The sequence below is a fragment of the Gopherus evgoodei genome, chromosome 24 (genome assembly GCF_007399415.2).
Source record: "Gopherus evgoodei ecotype Sinaloan lineage chromosome 24, rGopEvg1_v1.p, whole genome shotgun sequence".
Lineage (NCBI taxonomy): Eukaryota > Metazoa > Chordata > Testudines > Testudinidae > Gopherus > Gopherus evgoodei.
In genome coordinates, this window is record NC_044345.1 from 8143358 (window position 1) to 8167473 (window position 24116).

Genomic DNA, 24116 nt, shown 5'->3' on the forward strand with positions numbered 1-24116 from the left:
AGTGCATCTAGCTGACCGGGTACTGGCATCACCTTGGTCTCTTCATCTAGTTTCTGCTGCAGCTCCTCCACCTTCCTTTTCAGCTCACTGTTCTGGGAAACAGATCCTCTTGTGTCCTCAGGAGGCACCACCTGTAAGACAGAGCCCCCTCTGTGTAACACACGCACCCTGGAGATGCTGCCTGAAGTCAATCACTGGAGAGGAAGGATGGTCTTATGGTTAAGACACTGACTGGGATGGGACTCTGGAGCCCTGGGGTCAAGTCCCAGCTCCACCAGGAATAAAACCAAGCTCTCCTGAGTGCCAATCCAGTGTTCTCCGTCCTTCTCCCTCAATGCTTGAGTAGTTCAGGCCACCAATTATAAACTTGCCTTAAGTTAAGGGGGGAAAATGCTCGCCTCATTCATTCACAGCAGCAGTTTTTTTTAAACCTGACACTAGCACGCAGCCCTCTGATGCCAACATCAAAAGATATGGCTCCGAGTCCTGCCAGAGGTATGTTGGGCCTCAAGCAGGAGGCTCTGAAATGCCAGTTTTAATCAAGACCGCTGTCATTTCAGGCAAGCTCTGAGCACAGCATGCAGCAGCCAGCACCGGATGACCTGCGATAATGGTGGAGTCGGCAAAGTGGATTCAGATCTCTTAATACAGAATATTAAATGGGAAATGTACTCCCTGTTAACATCTCCAACAGTGTCAGAGCAGATTCCTGAAAGGAAGCCATGTTGCTTTCATACACAGATAATTCTAGGTATTAAAGAGAGAGTTATTTCTGTCTGCTTCCCTGGAGAAGATGACAAAGAAAACAAAAAGACCAATTCCAGGGCCACAGCGGTGTCCACAGGAGAAACTGATCTTGTCCGGCTAATGGGATAGTGTAAAAAACACACACCCAGAATCCCAGCCCAAAAACTTTCATTCTTGCTTTAAACTGCTTACAGTTGCAGTTCAGAAGAGATAAAAATATTGAGCCCTAGAGAGCAAAGCATTTGTCAGACCGACCAACTTGTCAAGCCTGGAACCCAACCTCCAGCTGGGACCAATCGCTGAAAAGCCCACAATGCATCTGACCGCGCTGTGTACTGGGAGGCTTAGTGGGGGGGGAAGAAAAGCATCCTTCCTGACCCCTGCCACAGGCAGCCAAGTTAAAACCTCAAGTACGAGATTGGACTCTTCTTGTTCTCTTCACGTGCATGGGCATGAAGATTTGCAGAAATCTGGACATAGTACAACTCCCTCCTGGAACAGGGCGTTCCACGGGTGGGCTACACACTGCATGAAGCTATAAGCAGACTGTGATTTCACCAGTTTTGCCCAGAAATGTGTGTGTGTGGGGGGGGGGGTAATTCTTTCAGCAGGATGCATTGAGCTGGAACAACTCAGAAGGGCTAAAAGTTGACCAGCTAACTCTGGGGAAGGCCCTTTCCCGATACAGATTTGCATTGTTGCGATGAACTAAAAGGCTTAACGGAGACGCTCAGCCCATTGGTGGGGGTCAGGAGAAGAGGGTAATGTCTACACTGCAGCTGTAAGTTTCCAGCTCATAAGAACATAATGGCCCTACTGGGTCAGACTAAAGATCCATGTAGCCCAGTATCCTGTCTTCCAACAGTGACCAGTGGTAGGTGCCCCATAGGGAATGAACAGAAAATCATCAAGTGATCCATCCCCTGTCGCTCATTCCCAGCTTCTGGCAAACAGCGGCAAGGGACATCATCCCTGCCCATGCTGGCTAATAGCCACTGGTGGTCTATCCTCCATGAACTTATCTAGTTCTTTTTTGAACCCTGTTATGATCTTGGCCTTCACAACATCCTCTGGCAAGGAGTTCCACAGGTTGACTGTGCCCTGTGTGAAGAAAATACTTTTTTGTTTGTTTTCAACCTGCTGCCTATTAATTTCATTTGGTGGCTCCTAGTTCTTATAATATGAGAAGTAGGAAACAACACTTCCTCATCTACTTTCTCTACACCAGTCATGATTTTATAGCTTGGGTCAACATACCTGGGCTAGCTTTGATTAGTTAGTGCACTAAAAATAGTAGTGTTGCCACAGCAACGCAAGCTGCCTGGAGAACAATCCCATGTGAAACAGTAGCTAACTAGGAGGATGATTAGTCTCTCCCACGGCTCACAACACCCTGGCATACTTCTATTTTTAGTGCACTAACTTGATCAGAGCTAGTGGGTGTACATCTCTCCGACCAGGCAATCACACTTCCAGCTTCAGTGCAGATGTACACTAAGGCTACGTCTAGACTACCCGCCGTATTGGCAGGTTAAAATCGATTGCTTGGGGATCGATATATCATGTCTCATCTAGACGTGATATATCGATCCCCGAGCGCGCTTATATCGATTCCGGAATTCCACCAACCCCAACGGAGTTGCGGAATCGACAGGGGGAGTCGCGGACATCGATCCCGCGCGGTGAGGATGGGTGAGTAATCCGATCTTAGATATTCAACTTCAGCTATGTTATTCACGTAGCTGAAGTTGCGTATCTAAGATCGATTTCCCCCCATAGTGTAGACCAGCCCTAAGAGACAGCAGTCATCCTGGCCAATCAGTATCACTCTGGCTTGATAATACGGGAGGTGAAAAATTCACCCTTCTGCGGAGAGCCAGGTGCCACATAAGTCTCACAGGGCTTTTGCACTGGACTCAGTCCAGAGTGAATGTCACTCTTTGCAAAGTAAGGGGAGGCTGGTGTGGAGACTTACAGCAAGCGCTTGGATCTTCTCAAAGATCAGGTTGGTTTTTCTCTTCAGCGAGCTTTCGCTTTCTTTGCTCCTGAAAAAGAAACAAGCAAATACCAACAAAGAAAATCATTCAGGTTAAAAGGGACATAACCACGGGGGGGAGAAGCAGAGCAGTGTTTAAGGCACTCGCCTATGACTCTGGAGACTTAGGTTTGAATCCCAGCTCTGCCACAGGACCTGTGTGACCTTGTGCAAGTCACTTAACCCCTCCATGCCTCAGTTTCCCCATCTGAACAAGGGGATGAAATACGTCAAAGACTGTGAAGTGCTCAAGTACTTTGGTAACAGGGACCACGTAAGTTCTTAAGAGACAAACTTTTGTCTGGATTTTTTTAACTTAATGTTGTTGCAGGTAACACTTCAGATGAGCATCTCTGGGGCAAGTTAGGGGAAAGTTCTGTTCACTGCTCCCCGCAGTTTGAGGCCCATAATATATGAATTGAAGGTAAAGGGGTAAGTCCCTCCTTACAAGAAGCCAGGAGAGTCAAAATCTGAGAGTGAATGTTTCAGTCAAGTGTCCACAAGCCGGGGAAGCGGGAAGAAGAGAGATTGTCTTTAAACCCTTGCTTTCCTGTAGAGAATCCTTTTAGTGATTAAGTTCAGTAGATCAGCTGCATCATATGCACTGTACTCCCACCCAACTGGGGTCTTCCCAGAGAACAGACACTATCCACCTCCACAGGATTATTTAAAACAGAAGGCTACTCTGCTTGGAATTAATTCCCTTTGTTGGCTCCAGGGTTGCCAATTTGCACCTTTCTAGAGTCGCTACCGCTTAGCCAAGAGGCTTACAGTTGTTAGTTCCTGGGCTAAGCTGTAGTTCAAGGGTTCTGAAGCGTACACTCCCACAAGATTCCCAGGGCGCTAGACTCCTATCCCAGGGTTGGATTTAAAGGGACAGTTTTGTTTTATTTAAAAGGACCAATTTTCCTGCACATCTGGGGTCAGACTTTCCAGACTCAGATTCCAAGGCCAGAAGGGCCCATTGTGATCAGCTAGTCTGAGCTCCTGTGTAATCAACTCCATAACTAGGCTCCTGTTTAGGATAGATTTCCCTCGCGAGAGCCGTGGGGCAGATTTCATTTGAAAACCACAGTCCCTTTGAGAGAAATGTGGGTCTCTGATACATCATGTTTGCTGGGGCCCCCACCTCCTCCTGTTTCACTTTATTTACACAGATATTTTTTGGGGGGGAGGGGGGGCCCTGAGCTAAGGGCCCCAGTACAATTGTGCCCCCTTTTTCCCTCTGCCTCTGGTCAGCCCTGATCCCATCCCCAAGAAGATGCAGCACTTTGTGTTGTTTCAGAAACCTCTCTTTCACTAAAGTGAGTTTATGCAGTGTTGTTGGAGCCATGTTGGTCCTAGGATATGAGAGAAACAAGGTGGGGCAAGGGAATACATTTTATTGGACCAACTTCTGTTGGTGAGAGCTGTAAGCATCAAAGCATGTGCCTCAGTGCCTCCAGTCCCCCATGCTCCAACAGAGCAAGCTGCACATCAGACGCTGCTCCCCTGTTTAATACTGGACCCAAGAGTGCTCGGTCCAACACTCACCCATCCTTCAGGATACTGTAAATCAGCTCCTTGGTGGACTCGCTGCTCCCAGGCGGAGAGACTTCCTGCTGGTCTTTCAGAAGGTCTGGAGTGGACTTAAGCTGCTAACGAGACAGGACAAGCGTCACCAGATGCTCATTGCACAGCAGGACCTGCCAGATGGGATCAGACCAATGGGCCCATTTAGCCTGGTATCCCGTCTGATGGCAGCCAGCACTAGCCAACCCCACCACTCTCTTTATGGAATAACCCTGCGCACAGGGTAAGTTTCTTCTTAAGCCAGGCAACGAGTGCTTGGCTTATGCCCTGAAGCAGGAAGATCTGCATCCACCTATGACGCTGTCACTGTGCTCCCTATATTAGGAGAGGACAACAGCAGCAGTTTTGAAGCAAACGTGGCTGGGATCTGATGTAACTAGGTGTAGGTGGCAGTTAGGTTGCAGCCCTTAAGGGCCTAGTGAATTTCCGAGTCAAATGTACCTCGGGACCTATGCTCCCGGCTCTGAACTCTCGAGCATAAAGCACTTGGAAATAGGCCAGCTGGGAACAGCATTCCTTAAGGAGGAGCAGCAGCTTCCTCACTGGGGTAGGAAGAAGCAGAGGATGGCACATGCTGATTTCAGGTTGAATAACCACACTGCTGTAGCCACCACCAGCGTCTGGCATTGCATGCGGCCACTCAGGGCAGGTCTATGCTGCGACTGCAGCACAAAGCTAGCGGCAACCGCAGTAGCAAAGCCTCAGCGGCACGAGCAGGGGTGGCTTGACTCTGCCCCAGGGTGCCAGGCGGGGCCAGCCTGTGCAGTGGCAGTTCACTGCTACCCTTACTGCCATCACACCTCCCGACTGCAGGGGAGGCATATCCTGAGATCAGGGACCAATGGCGTCACCCAGCATGAACTTAAGGCCCAGAGAGCTAATTAAGGCTCCATCCTGAGCACCGACAGCACGTGGTTAGCTGGGCTGTCAAGAAGTCATGCACATTGCTACCCCCACTGGCTACTCCCGTGCTTAGCGTGAAATAGGTGCCGAAGTACGGCCAGCGTGCCGAGCCCCAGGCAGGCTTGAGCCCCGAACCAAGAGTTACCTGCAGTTCTGATTGCACTTGACTTTGCTGCTGCTCAACGACAGGCTCCTCCAAGCTTTTACGGATCCAGTCTCGTGGCACCTGGGCCTTGACTGAGTTTTCCTTCAGATCTTCCCAGAGCGCTCGGTTCAGGCTGCCGGTGTGAGGCGCATTGGCCGTACCAGGCTGTTTGGCGGCCAAGCCCTTTGGCCCTTCCCTGAGGCGATCCTGGAGCTGGACGGCGCTCAGCTCTCTGGAATCGGCCGTGTCGTGGTAGGAAACCCTGCCATCGAGACTCTGCGACCGCTTCCTTTCCTCCAGGGAGATCCGGCTTCTCCTGGCAGCTCGGCCCCTCTGCTGAACCTTCCCGTCAAACTTTGTGATCAGGGAATCCACCGAGGACAGGGGCTTCGTGTCAATGTCACTTTGGTCAGCTGGCTGCCGAGGCCTGGAGGACTCTGGGTCTGGTGATGGCTGCTTGCCTACAAACCTTCGTCCAGAAGCTGCATGGGATTCCTGGCTGGGGTCAGTCCTTTTCCTGCCTGCACTGTCCAGCGTGCTGCTGCTCTTGGCACTGGCTGGAGACTGGGATCGGTACGTGCCCCTGGTCTGCATGCTGAGAGGGCTTGGGCCATAGGCCTCCTCTGAACTGGGGCTTAACAGAGAGCTGTGAGATTGAGTCCTCCTCAGCTCCTCCCCAAAAGGCCTCTGGGGTAGCAGCCGTCTGGAGCTGCCCTGAGGGGACGAGGAGCCATCCCTGCGGTAGGAATTAGCTGCCTCAGCGCTGACAGGCCTGATCTCCCTCGGGTAGCCCTGGGAGCTCAGCTCCTCGTCAGAGGTGCTGTACTGGGAGTTATACTGGGAATGTCTGGCCACGTACCGGCTTTCCGGCAGGTCAGAATCAGAGCTGATGGAGCCTGGGCCTTCCCTGAGGGAGTTAGGGGGCAGCTGCTCGGGCCACTGGCTGTGAGCAGGGTTCCCGTATTTACTCTCACTTTTGATCTGCACCCCAAAGGAGTCCTCTCCTTTCGCCCCACTGTTCAGGACCACAAAGGGCTGCCCATCGATACCCTGGACCCTCACCGCGACCCCGTAGGATCCTGGCTTGGAATGCTTGGGCCTGATCTTTTGCGGCTTCTTCATTTCCTTCAGGTCGTCTATGAATCTGATCTGAACCCCGTAGTCCACGGGGTTTGGCTTCTCGGCCGTAGCTCCATTCACGTGCCGCTCCATCCCCGAGGGTTAAAAGCACTCCAGGCTCCTGCAGGGGAAAGAGGAAAACACTCTCATGCCACTGGCACAGCTGGGTTTAGGTAGGGAGCCAGGAGCAGCTGCTGGCAAGGCTGTGCTTGAGGAAACTGGGCTTATAGATTTCCAAGCAAGAAGGAACCATTGGCCCTCCTGGATCACACAGGCCCGATCTTTTAGAGGAACATCCAATCTGGATTTAACAATTGCCCACAATGGTGAATCCACCGTGACCCTTAATAAATTGTTCCAGTGGTTACTCTCGCTGTTAAAAACCCACACACCTTATTTCCTGGCAGAGAGTTTGTCTAGCGTCAGCTTCCAGCTATTGGCTCATGTTCGACCTTCCTCTGCTAGACTGAAGAGCCCACTAGTAAATATTTTTCCCCCATGTAGGTACTTGTAGGCTGTGATGGGGTTAATAGAGCCCTAGGGAGGCTGTGCAGGAGGCAGCCAATCAGAGAAGGGCCAAGGGGAGCAGTCAAGCAGGCCCATATAAAAAGGGAACTGCAGGGCAGAGGAGGGGAGTTCTCTGCTAGGAGCCCAGGGAGGAAAGACTGTGTCCCCAGGGCTGAGACAACTGCCAGCACCCTGGACAGAGCAGTGCCGCTAGCAGGGCCCGGGGGAGCGAGAGACAGCTCCTGGCTGGCTGCTGGGGTTTGCAGGCTGAAGCCCTGAGGCAAGGGCAAAGAGGATACTGGGTCCATGAGGAAGTGGCCAGACAAATTAGCTCCGGTGCCACTAAGGGAGGTGGCTTAAGAGCGGACTGCAGGTCCCCCGGAAGAGGGGAGCACAGCGTGTGGCACGGCCGGAGGCCTGCACTGAAGAGGACACCGAGGTCCTTGGAGAGACCCGGGTCCTAGAGCAGGAGTGAGAGCTCAGTGCCCTCTTCAGGTGGGGTCTTGCTGCCAATTCCCAAAACAGCCAGCAGGAGGCACCACTGTGGTGACTGAACCCCATTACATAGGCTAATCAAGTCACCCCTAAACTTCCTCTTCATTAAGCTAAAGAACTCAACCACTATAAAGGCATGTGATTAACTTTGTGAAAGCAGAGCATAACCCACCAGAGCAGGCAGGCTCGCTCTCAACCCCATTCAAATCTGGAATGCTTTGTCGATACAGAGTTTATTTACACTGGAGATACGGAGCAGTGTTCAAGAGATTCAAGTTCGGCACGCCTAGCACGTGTCTCCGTTTATTACTGAAAACACATACAAGCGGAAGGTGCCCTGGGCAGGGCCCTTTAAAAGCAGGACCATAGAAATGCAACGTGCTCAAAGCAGAGAGTGATCCATTGCCAGATCAGGGGCTAAGCCAAGTTGTGAAGGAAGCAGGGCTCCACAAATTGGGCTTCAGCCAAGTTGACACCCTTCTAGGATCGGGGCCTTAGTGACTTCCCAAGGACTCAGCAAATCAGCAACAGAGCCACGAATAGAACCCAGGAGTCTCAACTCCCTTTCCCTCTCTATTCAACAGACGCCCCTTAAACAAACAAACATACGCTTCTCAAGTGCAAGATTTTGTTTTTGTTTCCAATATCTCCAGGGAGGGGACGAATTTTACTGCAGAACCTTAGCCAACACTGAAGATTCCTTTTTACTTGTACACTAGCAATGCATCTCATCGTGAGGATTAGCCAGGCTGGAGATTAATCGCTTTCTGAAGTTTATATGCAGCATTTTTCCTTCAAAACCTCCCCCACCTCCCAAAAGCAGGCAAACATGCAATTGTTAAAACGTTATGAGACACTAAACCAAAAAAGCATATGACAGACCAGAAGCCCTGCTGAACCAAGCTGCATTTCTAGGACAGAGCCGTTTCACACACAGTGAAAACCTGTTATCCTGACCCGGAGTACATGCCATCCTTTGAGTCACCAGCATTCCAGATGCAACCCATCCTATTCTCCTTCTCTCATCAAAATCCTGATCAGCCGCACAGCTCCAGTGCCTACAGTCTCGGGCTCCTATTAAAAAATAGGTAGCGTCAGCAAATACTACATGCACATACTCACATGGGAAAGTAGAGGAGAAAAGCAGGATATGATCTTAGAGAAATCGTGTGTGTGCGTGTTGAAAACTCTGAAGACCAGATTACCTACCTCTTCTGGCTTGCTTGCCTAAGAAACACAAGTGGAGTGCTGCATACTCACTGCAACTGACGGTTAGCACCTCTGTTGGGTACGAAAGCAGAAGCAACCTGAATAAGAATGCCACTGCACCCGGTCACTGGCATCCGATCTAGGCTAGTGTCCCCGGCACTTCGGTAGCCAAAAGATTCCCATTTGGTGGGAACAGATATTAGCAGTGACATATTGAGCACAAAAGTGATGTAACACTCATCAGTCCCAGGGGCAGCCTGCCTGAAGAGTCTTTTGCTCCCCGTTGGATGCAGTGAGCCTTACTGCATCAGTTCCCTTTGCAATATGTTAGATGAGCCATTACCATAAGCTACACGGACTGCTTCACCTTAGGCACGGGCAGGCGGACGGCAGCACATAATGGGAATGACAGCCTGCCTGAATGCCCTCCAGCATGTAACTGACCAGCAGTCAGGGCGTCTGTAGGCGTGTTTGATTTGCCTCCGCTCCAGCTGTCTGATAGCCAGGCAGGTTACCTGCTTGAGCTCCCAGGGCTCCTTCTACCCTTGATCTGCAGAGCAGCTTGGAGACTGCCCTTCCAGCTGGAGGAAATGCAGGATTCTGCTCTAGGGTACCTCGATACCAAGTTGTTGCCCCAGTTTAAGAAGGGAGGGGAGATATAGACGCGTACTTCACTGCCTTTGAGCAATCTTGCCCTTTGAACCTGGCTGATGCTGCAGACCGGCCCCACTGTTTCACCGGGTACTCGTCCCAAAGCCAGAGAGGCGTGCAACCAGATGGACAGAGTTGATACTGGGGCCTATGAACAGTTCACAAAAGCTCTACTGCTTACGTTTGAATCGACATCTGAGGCTTATAGCAAAAGGCTTCAGGGGTGTGCAGAAGACCCCAAGTGTGACCCTATACGGAAGCCACCACCCTGATGGGAGAATCTCTCCATGTCCTTGAAAAGCAGTAGCTAAGTCGAGGGAAGAATTCTTCCATTGACCTAGCGCTATCTATGCAGGGACTTAGGTCGGCTCAGCTATGGTGCTCAGGAGTGTGGATTTTTCACACCCGAGTGACACAGCTGAGTTGATGTAAATTTTCAAGTCTAGTGTTAACGAGCCCTAAGTCATCAGTGACCAGTGATTTTGGGCAGGCGCCCTAGAGGGCAGGTTTATTTTAACAATCTGGGCCCCTTTAAGATGTTTCCAGTTGGGATCCTCACCTTCCCCCTGCCCCCTCACCCCCCACACAAATTGGGAAAAGCAACCAGGGTAGGTTGTATTAGCTGTTGTGGGGGAACATAGGGAGTGTGTGTGGGGGGGGGTGGATCTCAGGCAGTGAGGCCTTAAAGCCACTTTACCCCTCTGTATATAGGTTTTCACGGGATCACTTCACAAGCAGTGTCGCTTATACATTTCGTACAAGGGTAGAGAGATTGCAGCAGTCTGTACAGCACCAAGCACAATGGGGTCCTGGTTCATTTCCAGGGCGCTGCAACAGCATTTCACCGCTCGCTAGGATCCCTTGGGAGCCAGGCACTTGAAAGCCATCTCTTGTGCTTCTGAGTCCTTAACACCAGAGGGCTCTGATTCAGGATCGGGGCTGCTACCACAATAATTATGGCACTTCAGAGGTTACATTTCTAGGAGGTAAATATGGCTAAAGACAACCCGCAAGTTCTTATCTGGCCCTTATTACCATAGTATCCGAGCACCTCAAAATCAGTACTGTATTTATCCTCACGACTGTGAGGGAAAATACGGTGTGCTTACAACTTTGGCCAGGCTTTTAGGCCTAAACTTTGGATAAGCTTGTTTCTAGGCTGTGTTGAACTTTGGTTCAGCTTGTCTCTGTGTATAAGGGAAGAGAGGAGGGGGACAGAGTGATGAAAGAATGAAGGAAAGTTGCTTCTGTGTGTTAAAAGGTAAAAGGAGTCACAGTGGAAAGTTCTCAAAACGGAACAATGGCTTTGTGTGTATAAAGGGTAGAGTGATCAAGTCCCCAAGTAGCATAAGTTGCAACGGCCAGGCTTATGAAATATATATCCACAATAGTTGTGTTAGAAAGGTTACTGACCGCAAAAGAACAGACAGTGAGTAACAAGGGGGAGGCCTAGTGGGCAAGACACTTGTTTTTGCTTTTGTTCTATATTAATTTTGCAATGTATTCCAAATAAGGTAATTAATACGGAAGTATGGGTAATTTGTCTGTGGTTTTAACCTTTATACGCTGGCTAGAAATTTATGGAAGGCAGAGCAGCTTGCCTCTTGCGTGGGACCATGCTGTCTCTCTCTGCATATATGTTTGTATGAAATAAAGGAGCCTCAGGCTGTCTGGTCTAAAAATCAACCGTGTGGTCAATTTTCCACAACACTACCCACCCCCCGGCAGGTAGGGCAGTGCTGTTATCCCCAGTGTACAGATGGGGAATTGAGGCTAAGTGACTTGACCAAGGTCACCTAGTCTGTGGTGGAGCAGGGATTTGAACCCAGCTCTCCCAAGTGCTAGGGAACAGCCCTAACTGCCGGCCATCCTTCCTCAATGCTATGGATTAGCAAAACGATTAAATACAGGCTTCTTTGACTAATACGGACAATGAGAGATTTTTCCAAAGGCCCATAGCACGTAGCACAGTTGGTATAACATAAAAATCCCTGTCTCCTCCAGGAAGCAGTGTCAGCTCCTTACTTGCAACACCTGCATTCAGGCAGCCTCCCCAATCTCGTTTCTTTAAGCAGCACATGACCTCTCTCCTGGTTTTCCTGCATGTCTGCGGCAGGGACACTCTGGACAGAAATGAGCCTGCTGATTATTCTGGCAAGTGTGACTGTTTGGGGGAAGGGAGGAGGATTTCTAGCGCTTTGAAGTCAGGAAGGATTTCCACTCTAATGAAAAGTCCTGCCACCTTCCAGCCACAAGGGCACTAGATTTTTCTGTAAAAAAGTTGCATCAAGACCACAGCTCAGGAGAAGAGTCAGCTGATAGGCACTGGCTGTTCGCAACCAGGTAGCAACCTACAGTTACCCTAATTAGTGCACAATGGAGATCTAGAAAGCAGACTTTTTAAATCACAACTGGTTTGTGTTTCTAGCCTAGCTATTTTTGAGAATCAGCTTTCTCACCTCTCCCCCAGACTATGGATCGCTATCATCTGGCCCCCATCCTCCTGTTTGATTTTTGAAAGGATTCCCATGCCCTCTGCTTGCTTATGAGCCTTTCAAACTGGCTGGTGCACTGGTCCCCAATGTGTTGCCCGCCGGGGCATGTATCTGCGCCCGCGTACTGGCCAGTGGACAAGCATCTGCCAAAATGCCGCTGAAAAGCAGCGTCATGAGGCATCACTGCCGAAAAGCCGCTGATTTTCAGCAGCATTTCAGTGGCGACACCTCTTAACATTGCCGCTTCTCAGTGACATTTCGGCAGATGCTTGTCCGCCGGCCACGGTCCTCGGTGGCTCATCGTCTGGCACCCGCCGGATGAAAAACGTTGGGGACCACTGTGCTGGTGTATGAAATATAGAGCCTTTGAAGAGGCATGAGTTTGGACCTCACAGCATCTCCTCCCCACCAGAGGCAGAGCGGAAGCAGAGTTATTATTGTAGCCCCTAGGAGCCTCAGTCACAGTGAGCCAGGACCCCCATCGTGGTAGGAGCTGTGCAAACTGAACAAATTAGTCCTTGCCCCAAAGAGGTCACAATCTAATCCTGGCTGCCACAGCCTCTCTGTGGTCTTGGGCAAGTCATTTTGCCTTGGGCCTCAGTTTGATCTGTAAAATGGGATTACACCTTTCTTCCTTTCACGAGTTTGCACTGTGAATTCTTCGGGACAGGGACTCCCACACCCCATCTATGCAGCACCTGGCACAACGGAACCCTGATTATTGCAATCTGGACCTCAAGGTGCTTGTGTGATGTAGGCAGCCGCGTAACCCAAAAGGTATTTTCAACCAGGAATTGTCCAGACTCTTTGGTGGCAAGACTAATCAGCTGGCATCAATGGGCAACACTAAAGCCTAAAGAAAACGTATTTTGGAAGAGATTCAGCTAGCGAGGTGCCACTGAAAGCAAATCAGCAGATCACTTATTTAAAACTGCTAGCAAGATGTGCAGTGACACAGGTAAAGAGACGCATTTGGTCTTATTTCAGCACCCGTAGCACATGCAGTTAAGTGGCTGCTCTCAGAAACAACGGGATTATTGAAGAAGAGATTTAATTAGAGCTATAATAAACCTTTTCAGATATGTCCCTTTACCATCTTCATCCAGTACCAAGCCAGCACTCATGGCACGAGTCAGTTTTCAGAACCCATACGAAGACACGGGGAGCACAATAAGTTATTTATATTAAAGGCTGCAGAGAAGCCATTTGTTCTAAGTTTATCAAGCTTGCAAGGGAGCCTAAGAATTGGTATTTCCATCACCCACTGCAGAGAGCTGATAAAAAGGGACTCGATTCTGTGAAGTGCCCAGCACTCTGCTCGATCGGGCCCAGGGTGACCTTTGAATTCTCCATGTGCAAAATCAGTTGGAGGGAGAAAAAGAGGGAGGGAGATAGATAAACAAAAACCAACACACACACACACACACACAGATCATTTCCCCCTCACTCTGTACCTCAAGGGGGAAAGACCCTGCATTGTAAGTGGAGGATTCTGGCTACTCTCAGCTGAGGATTTAAAGATTTAGCAGAGCCTGCCAGGTGGTCACTTATCCAGCTTTCCCTACAAGAGTGCAAGCCCCTGGAAGGGTTGTGAGCCTGCTACAGATTCCTACACAGAGCCTTCATGCTAGCAGGTCACAGTACCACCACAGAGCGAGCACTAGTAGCGAGGCACTGGCAGACTCCCCAGACACAGATCCCAGGAGCAGAAGTTTGGGTGATACACAGCACTGCACAAATCCATCCAGAAATATGATGGGGGGTGGAGGGGAGAAGAGAGAGAGACACAGACTTTACTCTAGTGTCCACGGAGACTGGAAGCAACAGCACCAGTCTGATGGGAAGCCTTCAGGACAAGCAAGGAGGAAAAATTGGGCATAGCCCTATTGGAAGGAGGAAGAGAACAGGATGATTTCTGTTATACACTGACCTGCCTGTTGATCACCCCTGCTCCAAATAGGCACAAAAGGTAAAAACCTAAAACATATCGCAAAACCTTATTCCTGAGCAACTGCTTGTGTTACTAATCCACCTCTGCCAGATTCTAAAAGGTCTCATTTTTAGTGCAATGAGGTCCTGGCAATTAAGTATTTGAGCAGATTCTGGAAGAGGAGACCAGTGGTTTCCGTTACATCCCAGTAGCCGTCACTCAGGTAAGAGAGCAAGAAAGACATGAGACTAAGATCAGGAGCAAGAGCGGATATGCTACTCCCCAACCCCAGCTCGGCCCCGGAACTTCTGGGTGACCTTGGGCAAGTCACGGCCCCGTTCTGTGCCTCAGTTTCTCCACGATCTGTAAAATGGTGGTACGGATACTGACCTCCACTGTATAGCGCTTGAAAGCTAGGGATGAAGAGAGCTGGGGATTATTAAAGTTATGAGAAAAGCAAAATGCTGAACACTCCCCCTTTTAATCTAGCACTGTTCATGTCATTTGTATTCAGTATCATCCAGGTCACACCAGGGCCCACTGTGCTGGTCCAGAAGCTTTATGAAGATGGGCACTATTCCTTGTACCTCTTGTCACTTATTGTTTAAGTGGAGAAGCCAACACAGAGGGCCAGATTCTTCCCTGAGCAGTTCCCAGTGAAGTCGCCTATAGCTGTGCACATACACCGAAGAGGTAAAATTTGCTTCACGTAAGGTGACACAGCAAGTCAGGGACAGAACCCAGGAGTCCCTGCTCTAACCATGACACCATCGTTCCCAGTCCAGATCTGGACTGGAAATGGAGGGTAGTATCCTTTAAATAGTTTGAGAGCCCTCCAGTGGTGCTCACTGTGTCCTATACTTCAGAAGCTGCAGAGGCCAGTCAGAGCAGGAGCATGCGAGTAGCTAGGTCGGGCATATTTGGGTATATTCAGTAAGCACAGTTATTTGGGGCCTGTCATACCCATGTGTGTTCTGCAGCTTCTAACATATAACACAATGGGCACCAGTAGTAGGCTCATGGCTATTTTAAAAGGATACACACTACAGGAGCCCGGCAGTCCCAATTCATAGTCTCCACTATCTAACATTAGGACTGTATGGGTGGTGGGTGAAGACTTGCGGAAATCTTTCTGCCAGTCACAGTACCAGTCTCAGTGTTTGGTTCATCCTCTGAGTGGAAATTCAGAATTAAGGTTTACAATTCACCCTTAGAATCATAGAATATCAGGGACGTCAGGAAGTCATCTAGTCCAACCCCCTGCTCAAAGCAGGACCTAAACCATCCCAGCCAGGGCTTTGTCAAGCCTGACCTTAAACACCTCTAAGGAAACAGATTCCACCACCTCCCTAGTTAACCCATTCCAGTGCTTCACCACGCTCCTAGTGAAAAAGTTTTTCCTAATATCCAACCTACACCTCCCCCACTGCACTGGTGACCATTACTCCTTGTTCTGTCATCTGCTACCACTGAGAACAGTCTAGATCCATCCTCTTTGGAACCCCCTTTCAACTATCTGAAAGCAGCTATCAAATCCCCACTCATTCTTCTCTTCTGCAGACTAAACAATCCCAGTTCCCTCAGCCTCTCCTCATAAGTCATGTGCTCCAGCCCCCTAATCATTTGTGTTGCCCTCCGCTGGACTCTTTCCAATTTTTCCACATCCTTCTTGTAGTGTGGGGCCCAAAACTGGACACAGTACTCCAGATGAGGCCTCACCAATGTTGAATAGAGGGGAATTATCATGGCCCTTGATCTGCTGGCAATGCCCCTACTTACACAGCCCAAAACGCCGTTAGCCTTCTTGGCAACAAGGGCACACTGTCAACTCATGTCCAGATTCTCATCCACTGTAACCCCTAGGTCCTTTTCTGCAGAACTGCTGCCTAGCCACTCGGTCCCCAGCCTGTAGCAGTGCATGGGATTCTTCCGTCCTAAATGCAGGACTCTGCACTTATCCTTGTTGAACCTCAGATTTCTTTTAGTCCAATCCTCCAATTTGTCCATATCTAATTTGTCCTTAAATAGGTCCATATCATGCCGGGGGTGAGGTGGGGGAGGAGCGGGGAAGCACGGTCTAGTTAAAATATGTGCCTGGGGCAGGGAGAGAGGAGACAGGAAATAATCCCCAGTCTATACTCTCATAATCTAACCTGAGGTCTTCAGCATGACATGTACCAGACATTGACCATCACCAGACAACTAGTCCTCTGCAACATACAGAGTGTGTCAAGATACTGGATCTCTCTATACTCCGTGTCCTGAGCTTGTTATCCACACAGTCTGTAGAGCATTGAGATAATGAGATTGATTTTATCCAGGGGAGTTTATCCCTAGCATCTGTAAATATACCCAGATCACGAGCAGATAGCAAACACACTTAATCAATCCTATTACTTTCATATTTCCAGGCTAGACGATGCAGAGCATCAACACGATGCAGAAGTATCTTACCAGTTGGTCCTAGATCTTCTTCTCTGAATGCATGGGAGGAAAGACCTTGTAAAGCAGAGGGATATTAAACACCTAGTGAGAGACACCTCTGTGATGGGATGGTGCAGGAGGAAAAACAGTATCAAGGATTCGGAACAGCTGTTTCAAGACTCTCTGACCACCTAGTGACTAGAAGAAGGAACAAAATCTGGCAAAAGCAACTGATATATCAGAAGCAGCAACGAATCCTGTGGCACCTTATAGACTATAGACAGATCCAGACTAACAAGGCTACCCCTCTGATACTTGATATAAGAGGGATATAAGAGGGAAGCAACAGGAGCCTGGCTGGTCACAGCAAGTAAGAAGTGGTGGGTGGATTTTGTAACAGGAAAAGAACAGATGCTGCAGCACATCAAGGGGGAATGGAGACAGTGAAGTCAGGTCGGAGATAGCCTTGCTCGTAGGTGCCAACCCTAGCCTCAAGATTCAGTCAGACGGCGCATTCATGATGTGCCAATGCATGAAGGAAACAGCAGTTGGTACGGGAGAGAGAGAAGTTGAGATGCATCAGCTGTGCTTACCTATGGGCTGGTCTACACTAGGGGAGGGGATCGATCTAAGATACGCAACTTCAGCTAGGTGAATAACCTAGCTGAAGTCAAAGTATCTTAGATCGAGTTACCTACTGTCCTCAAAGCACGGGATCGACGTCCGTGGCTCCCCCTGTTGACTCTGCTACCGCCGTTCGTGTTGGTGGAGTTCCGGAGTCGACAGGAGCGCGTTCGGGGAATCGATATATCACGTCTAGATGAGACGCGATATATCGATCCCCGAGAAATTGATTGCTACCCACTAATACGGCCGGTAGTGAAGACGTACCCTATAACAGCCACTATAAAAAGTACATGCGGTAAGTCCCAGGAAGCAGAAAGGCAATAAAGTTGGAGCATATCAGATTCCAAGAACTAGTGCCGGGGGAAGCAGAGGTAACATCGCTATTACAGTGTGCAAAAAAACTGCTCAAGCAAAACACAAAGCTAGAATGTTAATACTGCCTCCAGCTTGCAACCCCAGAACTCCCTAGCTTGCACCTTACAACTCCCGTATGTTTGCTGCATACAACCATGTTTAGACAGAGGCAGGGACTAGAGACTTACATAGGTTGTAAGCTTTGGAGGGCAGGGGCTTTCTTTGTACAGCACCTAGCACAGTTGGGTCCTGATCCATGACTGGGGCACCTTAGTGCCCCCTAAATAGAGTTAGTATAGGAGTATGCTGCATCTGAATCACACCATGTCCTAGGTGGACGTGAGAGGAGGTGGGTGAGTCATGGTAAATGTTTAATCTCTCAGGAATTCTTACAGTCCAGCTCAGCTGATAAAGGGGCTTGAGAAACAGCATATCTGGACTCCACTCCCACACGAAAAAGGGGAAGAGCAGTCCTGAGAGAAACCCAGCCCGAACGCTGTCCTGAAGGAGGGATTTGAGTGTGTACAAGATAGTATGCATCAAAACAGAGGGGGGAGGAGAAGTGCGTTGTACCCAGTTACATTAAACTGAGCACTTTGCTCACCCAGCCATGGCCAAGCTCGAGCTTTATGACACAATTGCACCTTAACTCTGCCCTGCAATAGCCTCTCCAGTGTTTGCTGGGGTAGCACAAGCATTGAGTAATTCTGCAAGGAGGCTAGAACTCGGGACTCCAATCTCTCAGGGTACATCCATGCAGCAACTCGGAGGGGCCATTCCCAGCTCAGGCAGACATACACACACACGCTCTACGTGACCTAGCACACTGAAAATAGCAGCGCGGCGGCAGCTGCCCAGGTGGTGGCTCGGGCTAGCTGCCAGAGTGCTATCCCTCCCAGCCCCCTGGGTATGTATTCAGGCGGCTAGCCCAAGCCAGCGGCCACACAGCTATATCTAGCGAGAAAAGCTAACACATGTAAGCCCACCTGAGCTGGGCACCACACCTGTCCGCTGCTGTATAGACATACCTCCAGCTCCAAGCCCTTGAAAGACCAAAGCCTGTGCCGGATTTCATGCAAGCCATTTCAGTGGTATATCGCAGGGATTAATTTAGCCCACAGAGTTAAGATAAGGACATAGGGACAACATAGGGAAGGCAACTGCAGGCTGCTAATGGGTACACACACACACACACACACCTCCCAACCTGGGGCTGTTGAATCGCTGTTTTACTGATAGAAGGAGGCCAACTTCTGCTCATGGGGTTAGCAACACAATAGTACCATAACCTTTGGTAACAGGTTAACCCAAAAGGGCATTTTGCATCTGGCAGAAAGAGAATGGAAAACTAGTGGAGAGCTGCAATATAAATCCTCTTAATTCAAAAAGGAAATCTAGAGTCTGAACATCTGCAAGACGTGGGAAAATGCACCTAGATGCACAGCTCAATGTTTGTAATTTAGACCTTATGGCTACTGAAGAAACAGCTGTAGTAGGGCCCTAACAAATTCACAACCGTGAAAAATGCATCACGGACCATGAAATCTGGCCTCCTCCATGAAAGCTGGCTATTGTAGAGAGGTCGTGGTATTGCTGCCCTTACTTCTGCGCTGCCTTCAGAGCTGGGCGGCCGGAGAGTGGTGGCTGCTGGCCAGGCACCCAGCCCAAGAGGCAGTGCTGCTGCCAGCAGTAGCACAGAAGGAAGGATGGCATGGTATGATATTGCCACCCTTACTCCTCCGCGGCTGCTGGCAACAACACTGCCTTCAGAGCTGGGTTCCTAGCCAGCAGTTGTCACACTTGAGCTACCCAGTTCTGAAGGCAGCGCAGCAGTAATGGTAGCTATACCATTAAACCACCCCACCCCCCGCTACAACTACACCCTGTGACCCTCTTTTGGGTCAGGATCCCCCATGGTTACAACACCGTGAAAGTCAAGATTTTTCAAATGCTATGACTATGAAATTTACCAAAATGGACCATGAATTTGGCAGAGCCCTACATATGGGAAATGTTGTTTAAGACAAATCTCAAATCTTGGAATAATCTAAGGAATTGGCCAGATAGACCACACCCAGAGTGACATCACAGAGATATGTCCTCCTGTTTTAACTAGCACAATGGAAAAAAATTACTATTTCCTCCTGTTATCTTCCACAAAGCTTTAATCCATTTCCAGTGTGGGCCCACAAGAATTGCAATCCATTTGAAATTTGCTGTCACATGTTTAGATACTGTCGTCCACATGCATCACGGGAGGCCTAGCCCTATTCCACACAGCCTTTTGCCAGCGTTATCTACCTGCACAGATTGAGCGTGGTGTCAGAAAAGTAGCCACCCTTCATTCCAAAGGTCTGAGTGATCTTAGGGCCGCACAAAAAAAACAACCTGCATCACATACCACATTAAAATGTGCAAGGTAGAACACACTGTAGAATCAGGACCCACGGTGACTAGATCTTGTGGCCATTTCTTAACGTTTGCACTGGCCAGGCAGTCAGAACCATGAGACAGTTTTAAAAAATATAAGTACTCTAAATGAGTCCGCACCATGCAGCATTCCATTTCCGTCACACAGGATTTGCCTGCAGGTGCTGCACACGGGATGGAATCTCAGGTATACAACCCACTTCACAGCCATTGCACAACTTTTGGCAGTGAAAGGTAAATAATGATTAAAAGGCAAGACACGTATTCCACAGGAATACAAATATGTCCGTTTTCCTTATTGGCAATAGAGAATGTTTTCTCATTGACCAATGCTTATTAAATGTAGAATTATAATAAAAAATGTATGGAGATATACCTATCTCATAGAACTGGAAGGGACCCCAAAAGGTCACTGAGTCCAGCTCCCTGCCTTCACCAGCAGGACCATGTACTGATTTTGCCCCAGATCCTTAAGTGGCCCCCTCAAAGTCTGAACTCACAATCCTGGGTTTAGCAGGCCAATGCTCAAACCACTGAGCTATCCCTCCCCACTCCCAAGAGTTTTAAAGGCACTCTCTTGTCTCTTTGTTGAGAAAGAAAAAGTATAGCCTCTTTTGGAAGAGTGCCTTGTATTTCACATTCAATGGGTATAGAGGGGACTAGAGAAATTCTACATAGCAGTTTCCTCCTGCTGCACCCACTAATTGTCACAAGATTAGAAGACAGATTGCATCCACAGGCCTGGGAGTCAGGATTGATGGCGCTAGAATCCAAGAATTTGCGGGGTGGCCTTGGGCAAGTCATAGAATATCAGGGTTGGAAGGGACCTCAGGAGGTCATCTAGTCCAACCCCCTGCTCAAAGCAGGACCAATCCCCAGCTAAATCATTCCAGCCAGGGCTTTGTCAAGCCTGACCTTAAAAACCTCTAAGTCTCTTCCTCTCTGCATCTCAGGGTAGGTTATTTGGCAATAAAACACCTGTGCCTGGCCCATATCAGCTGACTTGGGCTCAGGCTGTAGGGCTATAAAATTGTAGACCTTGGGGCTTGGACTGAAGCCCAAGTGTCTACACTGCCATCGTACACCCAGGCCAGAGTCAGCTGATAGGGGCCACACACAGGTGTTTCACTGCAGTGTAAACATACCCTCAGTGCACCCTCACCCCCAATCTGAGAAAGAGGATACCGCAAACATTAGAACAATGCATTTGAGATCCGCAGGTGAGACTAGATGCAAAAGGAATCTCAAAATGTGCCTACGCATCTAACAACGCAGCTCTTTCATCCCACAAGCAAGGAAGAAAAAAAAAAAGTCCATAGTTAATGATCAACCACCAAGATAATGGAAAACAGTTTCCCCATACCTCTAGTTTCACTCCATATTCCCTACGCGCTGTCCCACAAGCCAGCATAATGCATTTTAATACTTTTACTGTCACTTAATAAATCAGAAGCATCGTTGATGCCACATTAGGCAGGACCAATTCCTACCATTCCAGCAAATGCAGGAGCAGATATAGAAGCAGTTATACAACAGTTTTCACAGTCCAGAAAACATTCTTCTACAGTTGCATTCCCTCTCCTATACAGAAGCCAAGCTAATAAGATGTTTTTGCTACGAACGGTTTTATTTATGCCTATGCATAAGTTATTAAGCAGGTGGGGAAAGCCTCTGTTATTATGTTAAAGAAGGAAAAAGAAAAGGTTAAGAAGCTTATTGAAATGCTAACCCTTACGAGAGGGGGCAGGGACATAAAACCTCTACCAAAGGAAGCCATAATAGGTACACTCTTTACATTGAAAAAAAAGTTTCCAATGAAGCATGGGCCATAGTTACGCTAGTATTTTAGAGTGACTTTTGAAAAGGATGACTTGACTTTGAGAAGTCACTGGGACGTGTGTTGTTTCACTTAGATCTTGTCTACACAGGAAAGTTTCATCAGTAGAATCCACCATGTGAACACACTTATTCCAGAAGAGTGGCTTTCCCACCACCAGTTTAGGTTCGAATCCCTTCCCAAATAACAAACTGACAGGAAACTCTCTTATGCCAGAAAAAGAGTTATGCCAGTATCATTTATTAAGCAATCTCTAATAGAAATTGGAAAAGTCCCTCCCCAACAAAGGAACATAGTGACTAAGACGCTGATAAATTACGTATCAGTTATAAAAGAGAGGTGCTAAGAAGCTACCACCGTTTTAGATTATGGGTTAAATTTTCAAAAGGACCTAGGTGATTTTGGAGCCTAAGGGTATGTCTACATTACGGCTGTTACAGTGGCGGCTATACCACCATAGCGTAGACACTCCCTACACCACTGGAAGGTGTTTTTCCTGTCAGTGCAGTTAATGCTCCTCTCTAAAAGGCAGAAGCTAGGTCAGTAGAAGAATTCTTCTGTTGACCTTGACACAGCTACACCAGGAGTTAAATTGATCTAACTACAGTGCTCAGGTCACAGAATTTTTCACAGCCCTCAGTGACGTAACTAGGTTGATCTAACTTTTAAGCATAGATCAGGCCTAAGCCCCCTCAACTTTCAGTGACACTTCAGAGTCCCAAGACCTACCTACCATTTTGAGAGGGGGTGGATTTACTACAGAACTAAGTGACAGTGCTTCAGTAGTATAGACATATCCTACGTCACTTTTTAAAAATGGGACTCCGGTGCTTTTGAAAATTTTACCCTATGACAGGGTGGGTTGGGAGATTTTTTATTTTTAAAAATAAAACTGTTTAAAATGAAATCTGAATTTAATACAAAATATATTAAGGCCTAAACTTGTTACAATCTCTTAAAATATGTAAATTAAAAAGATAAAGATGCTGTTTTGTCTCTTTAAATTACAGATACCATCCTAGTGCAGCTTGACCCAAATCATGAGAAAAAGTTAATTTAGTAAATATCATTCACTATTTTCTAACATGTACAAGAATCTGAAAATATTAAGCTATATTATTGCTTATATAAAGGTATCTATTTATAGCATATTCTCCTAAATAGCAAAAAAGTTGTACCAAATCTGGTGTAAAGATACTATTCAGTAGTAAATCAACATATTTTAATGGTTATATCAACCAATATTCTTTAGAAAATAACTGAAGTACAAACAGAAAAGCTGATTAAAGTTTGAATTAAATCAACACTTTCCAATTTGAAGTCAATCCACACTGCCTTATACTAGCTGGATTTTAAGAAACCCAATTCAGTAGTCCCAGTTTGTTCTTTTTACCTATTTTCTGCATTTCATTCAACCTGGCTAGTGAAGATTGATCCCAAAATATGGAAATAGATTGGTCACTTGCCTGGTGCTGGAGTATTTGAATTGCAAGACAGAGAAAATGCCGAGGATTTTAAAACCCCATCACGCTTTCCCTATTGATTTAGAGCCTGATCCTGCAGAGACTGTGCATAAAGATAACCACATACATGAGAACAGACCTGGTTTTGGCCCCTGTTCAGCAAAAGCTTTGAAGTTGGTAGGAATCCAATGTCTTTAAGGGCTTTGCTGAAACAGGGCCTGGAGCCATAAGTAGTTAATACTCCAAATAGTCTCTCTTCAGATACTTCCTGCCTAGGTATGCGCAGTTAGAAATTCCAACTACCTAGATACATGTGAGATGCCAAATTTTAGAAATAAATATTTAACTTAATAGTAAAATAAAACAAACTGTTACATGAATTGCATCATGTCAAAATTCCCCCCAGATTTCTGTTCACGTTAACCTTCCATTTGTCAGTTTCAAAACAAATCGTGCTTTTGAAAACAGGTTATTCAGATTCACACAGACCCACCAGTAAATATTTAATGGCAGACATAAATACTGGAGTAAGAAACTGCTCCTCGGAGCATATAATGAATCTGCACCTGGCTGTTTTTCCCAGTACAGTGCCAAGGTATTTTAGAATACTAGTGTGCATGTCATTAGTTTGGTGTTTGGGGATTTGGCCTTCCTGAAACTTAAACCCTTAGTTTGAGAACAAATGCAGAAGAGTGAGGGAAAGTAGGCAGACCTAGAATCATCTTTAAAATTACATCAGGTAGTTCAATCCCCTCCCCCTCCCTACAAAAAAAAGCTTTTCCATAATGCACTTTTTATTATTTCAAGCACTTCTGTTTGGAGTTAGAACGTCGCCCGAAGAGCCAGCAACCCAAAACTAACACCACAGCATTTGTGCTAAGGCAGTGGTTTTCAACCTGTCATCCACAGATTACATCTCCATTTGAAATTTTTTAGGAGTCCACAAATGAAAAAAAGGTTGAAAACCAGTGCGCTAGTGCATGAGTATGAAAGACTGAAGCTAACACCTGTCCTGTACCATCATTATTCAGACTAAAACATGGGGGAAAGCAAAACCAGATCAACTGTTTTTTTAACACCTTATTAAATTCTTCCAGTCAGTAGTCTAAGGACTTTAAGAATCACATATGGTACCTGCGGGGGATTTTTGCATTTTTTTATAAAACCTGTAGG

General features: G+C 47.7%; 1 protein-coding gene across 9 annotated transcripts in view; it reads right to left on the reverse strand.

Moving 5' to 3' along the window:
- CGN (cingulin) overlaps window positions 1–24116 on the reverse strand; it is a 67339-nt gene that overhangs the window by 35121 nt on the left and 8102 nt on the right. Inside the window, exons 1-6 of one of the 9 annotated variants that reach the window (XM_030542132.1) lie at window positions 8733–9942; window positions 8481–8597; window positions 5403–6642; window positions 4316–4419; window positions 2723–2792; window positions 33–131 (exon numbers count right to left, since the gene is read on the reverse strand). In XM_030542132.1, the coding sequence (XP_030397992.1) occupies window positions 33–131; window positions 2723–2792; window positions 4316–4419; window positions 5403–6614 (1485 nt within the window). In that variant the 5' untranslated portion in view covers window positions 6615–6642; window positions 8481–8597; window positions 8733–9942. Of the gene's footprint in view, window positions 1–32; window positions 132–2722; window positions 2793–4315; window positions 4420–5402; window positions 6643–8467; window positions 8613–8645; window positions 8671–8732; window positions 9943–24116 lie in introns of those variants that run through there. The other 8 variants (XM_030542131.1, XM_030542135.1, XM_030542137.1 and 5 more) reach the window with 8 other exon arrangements.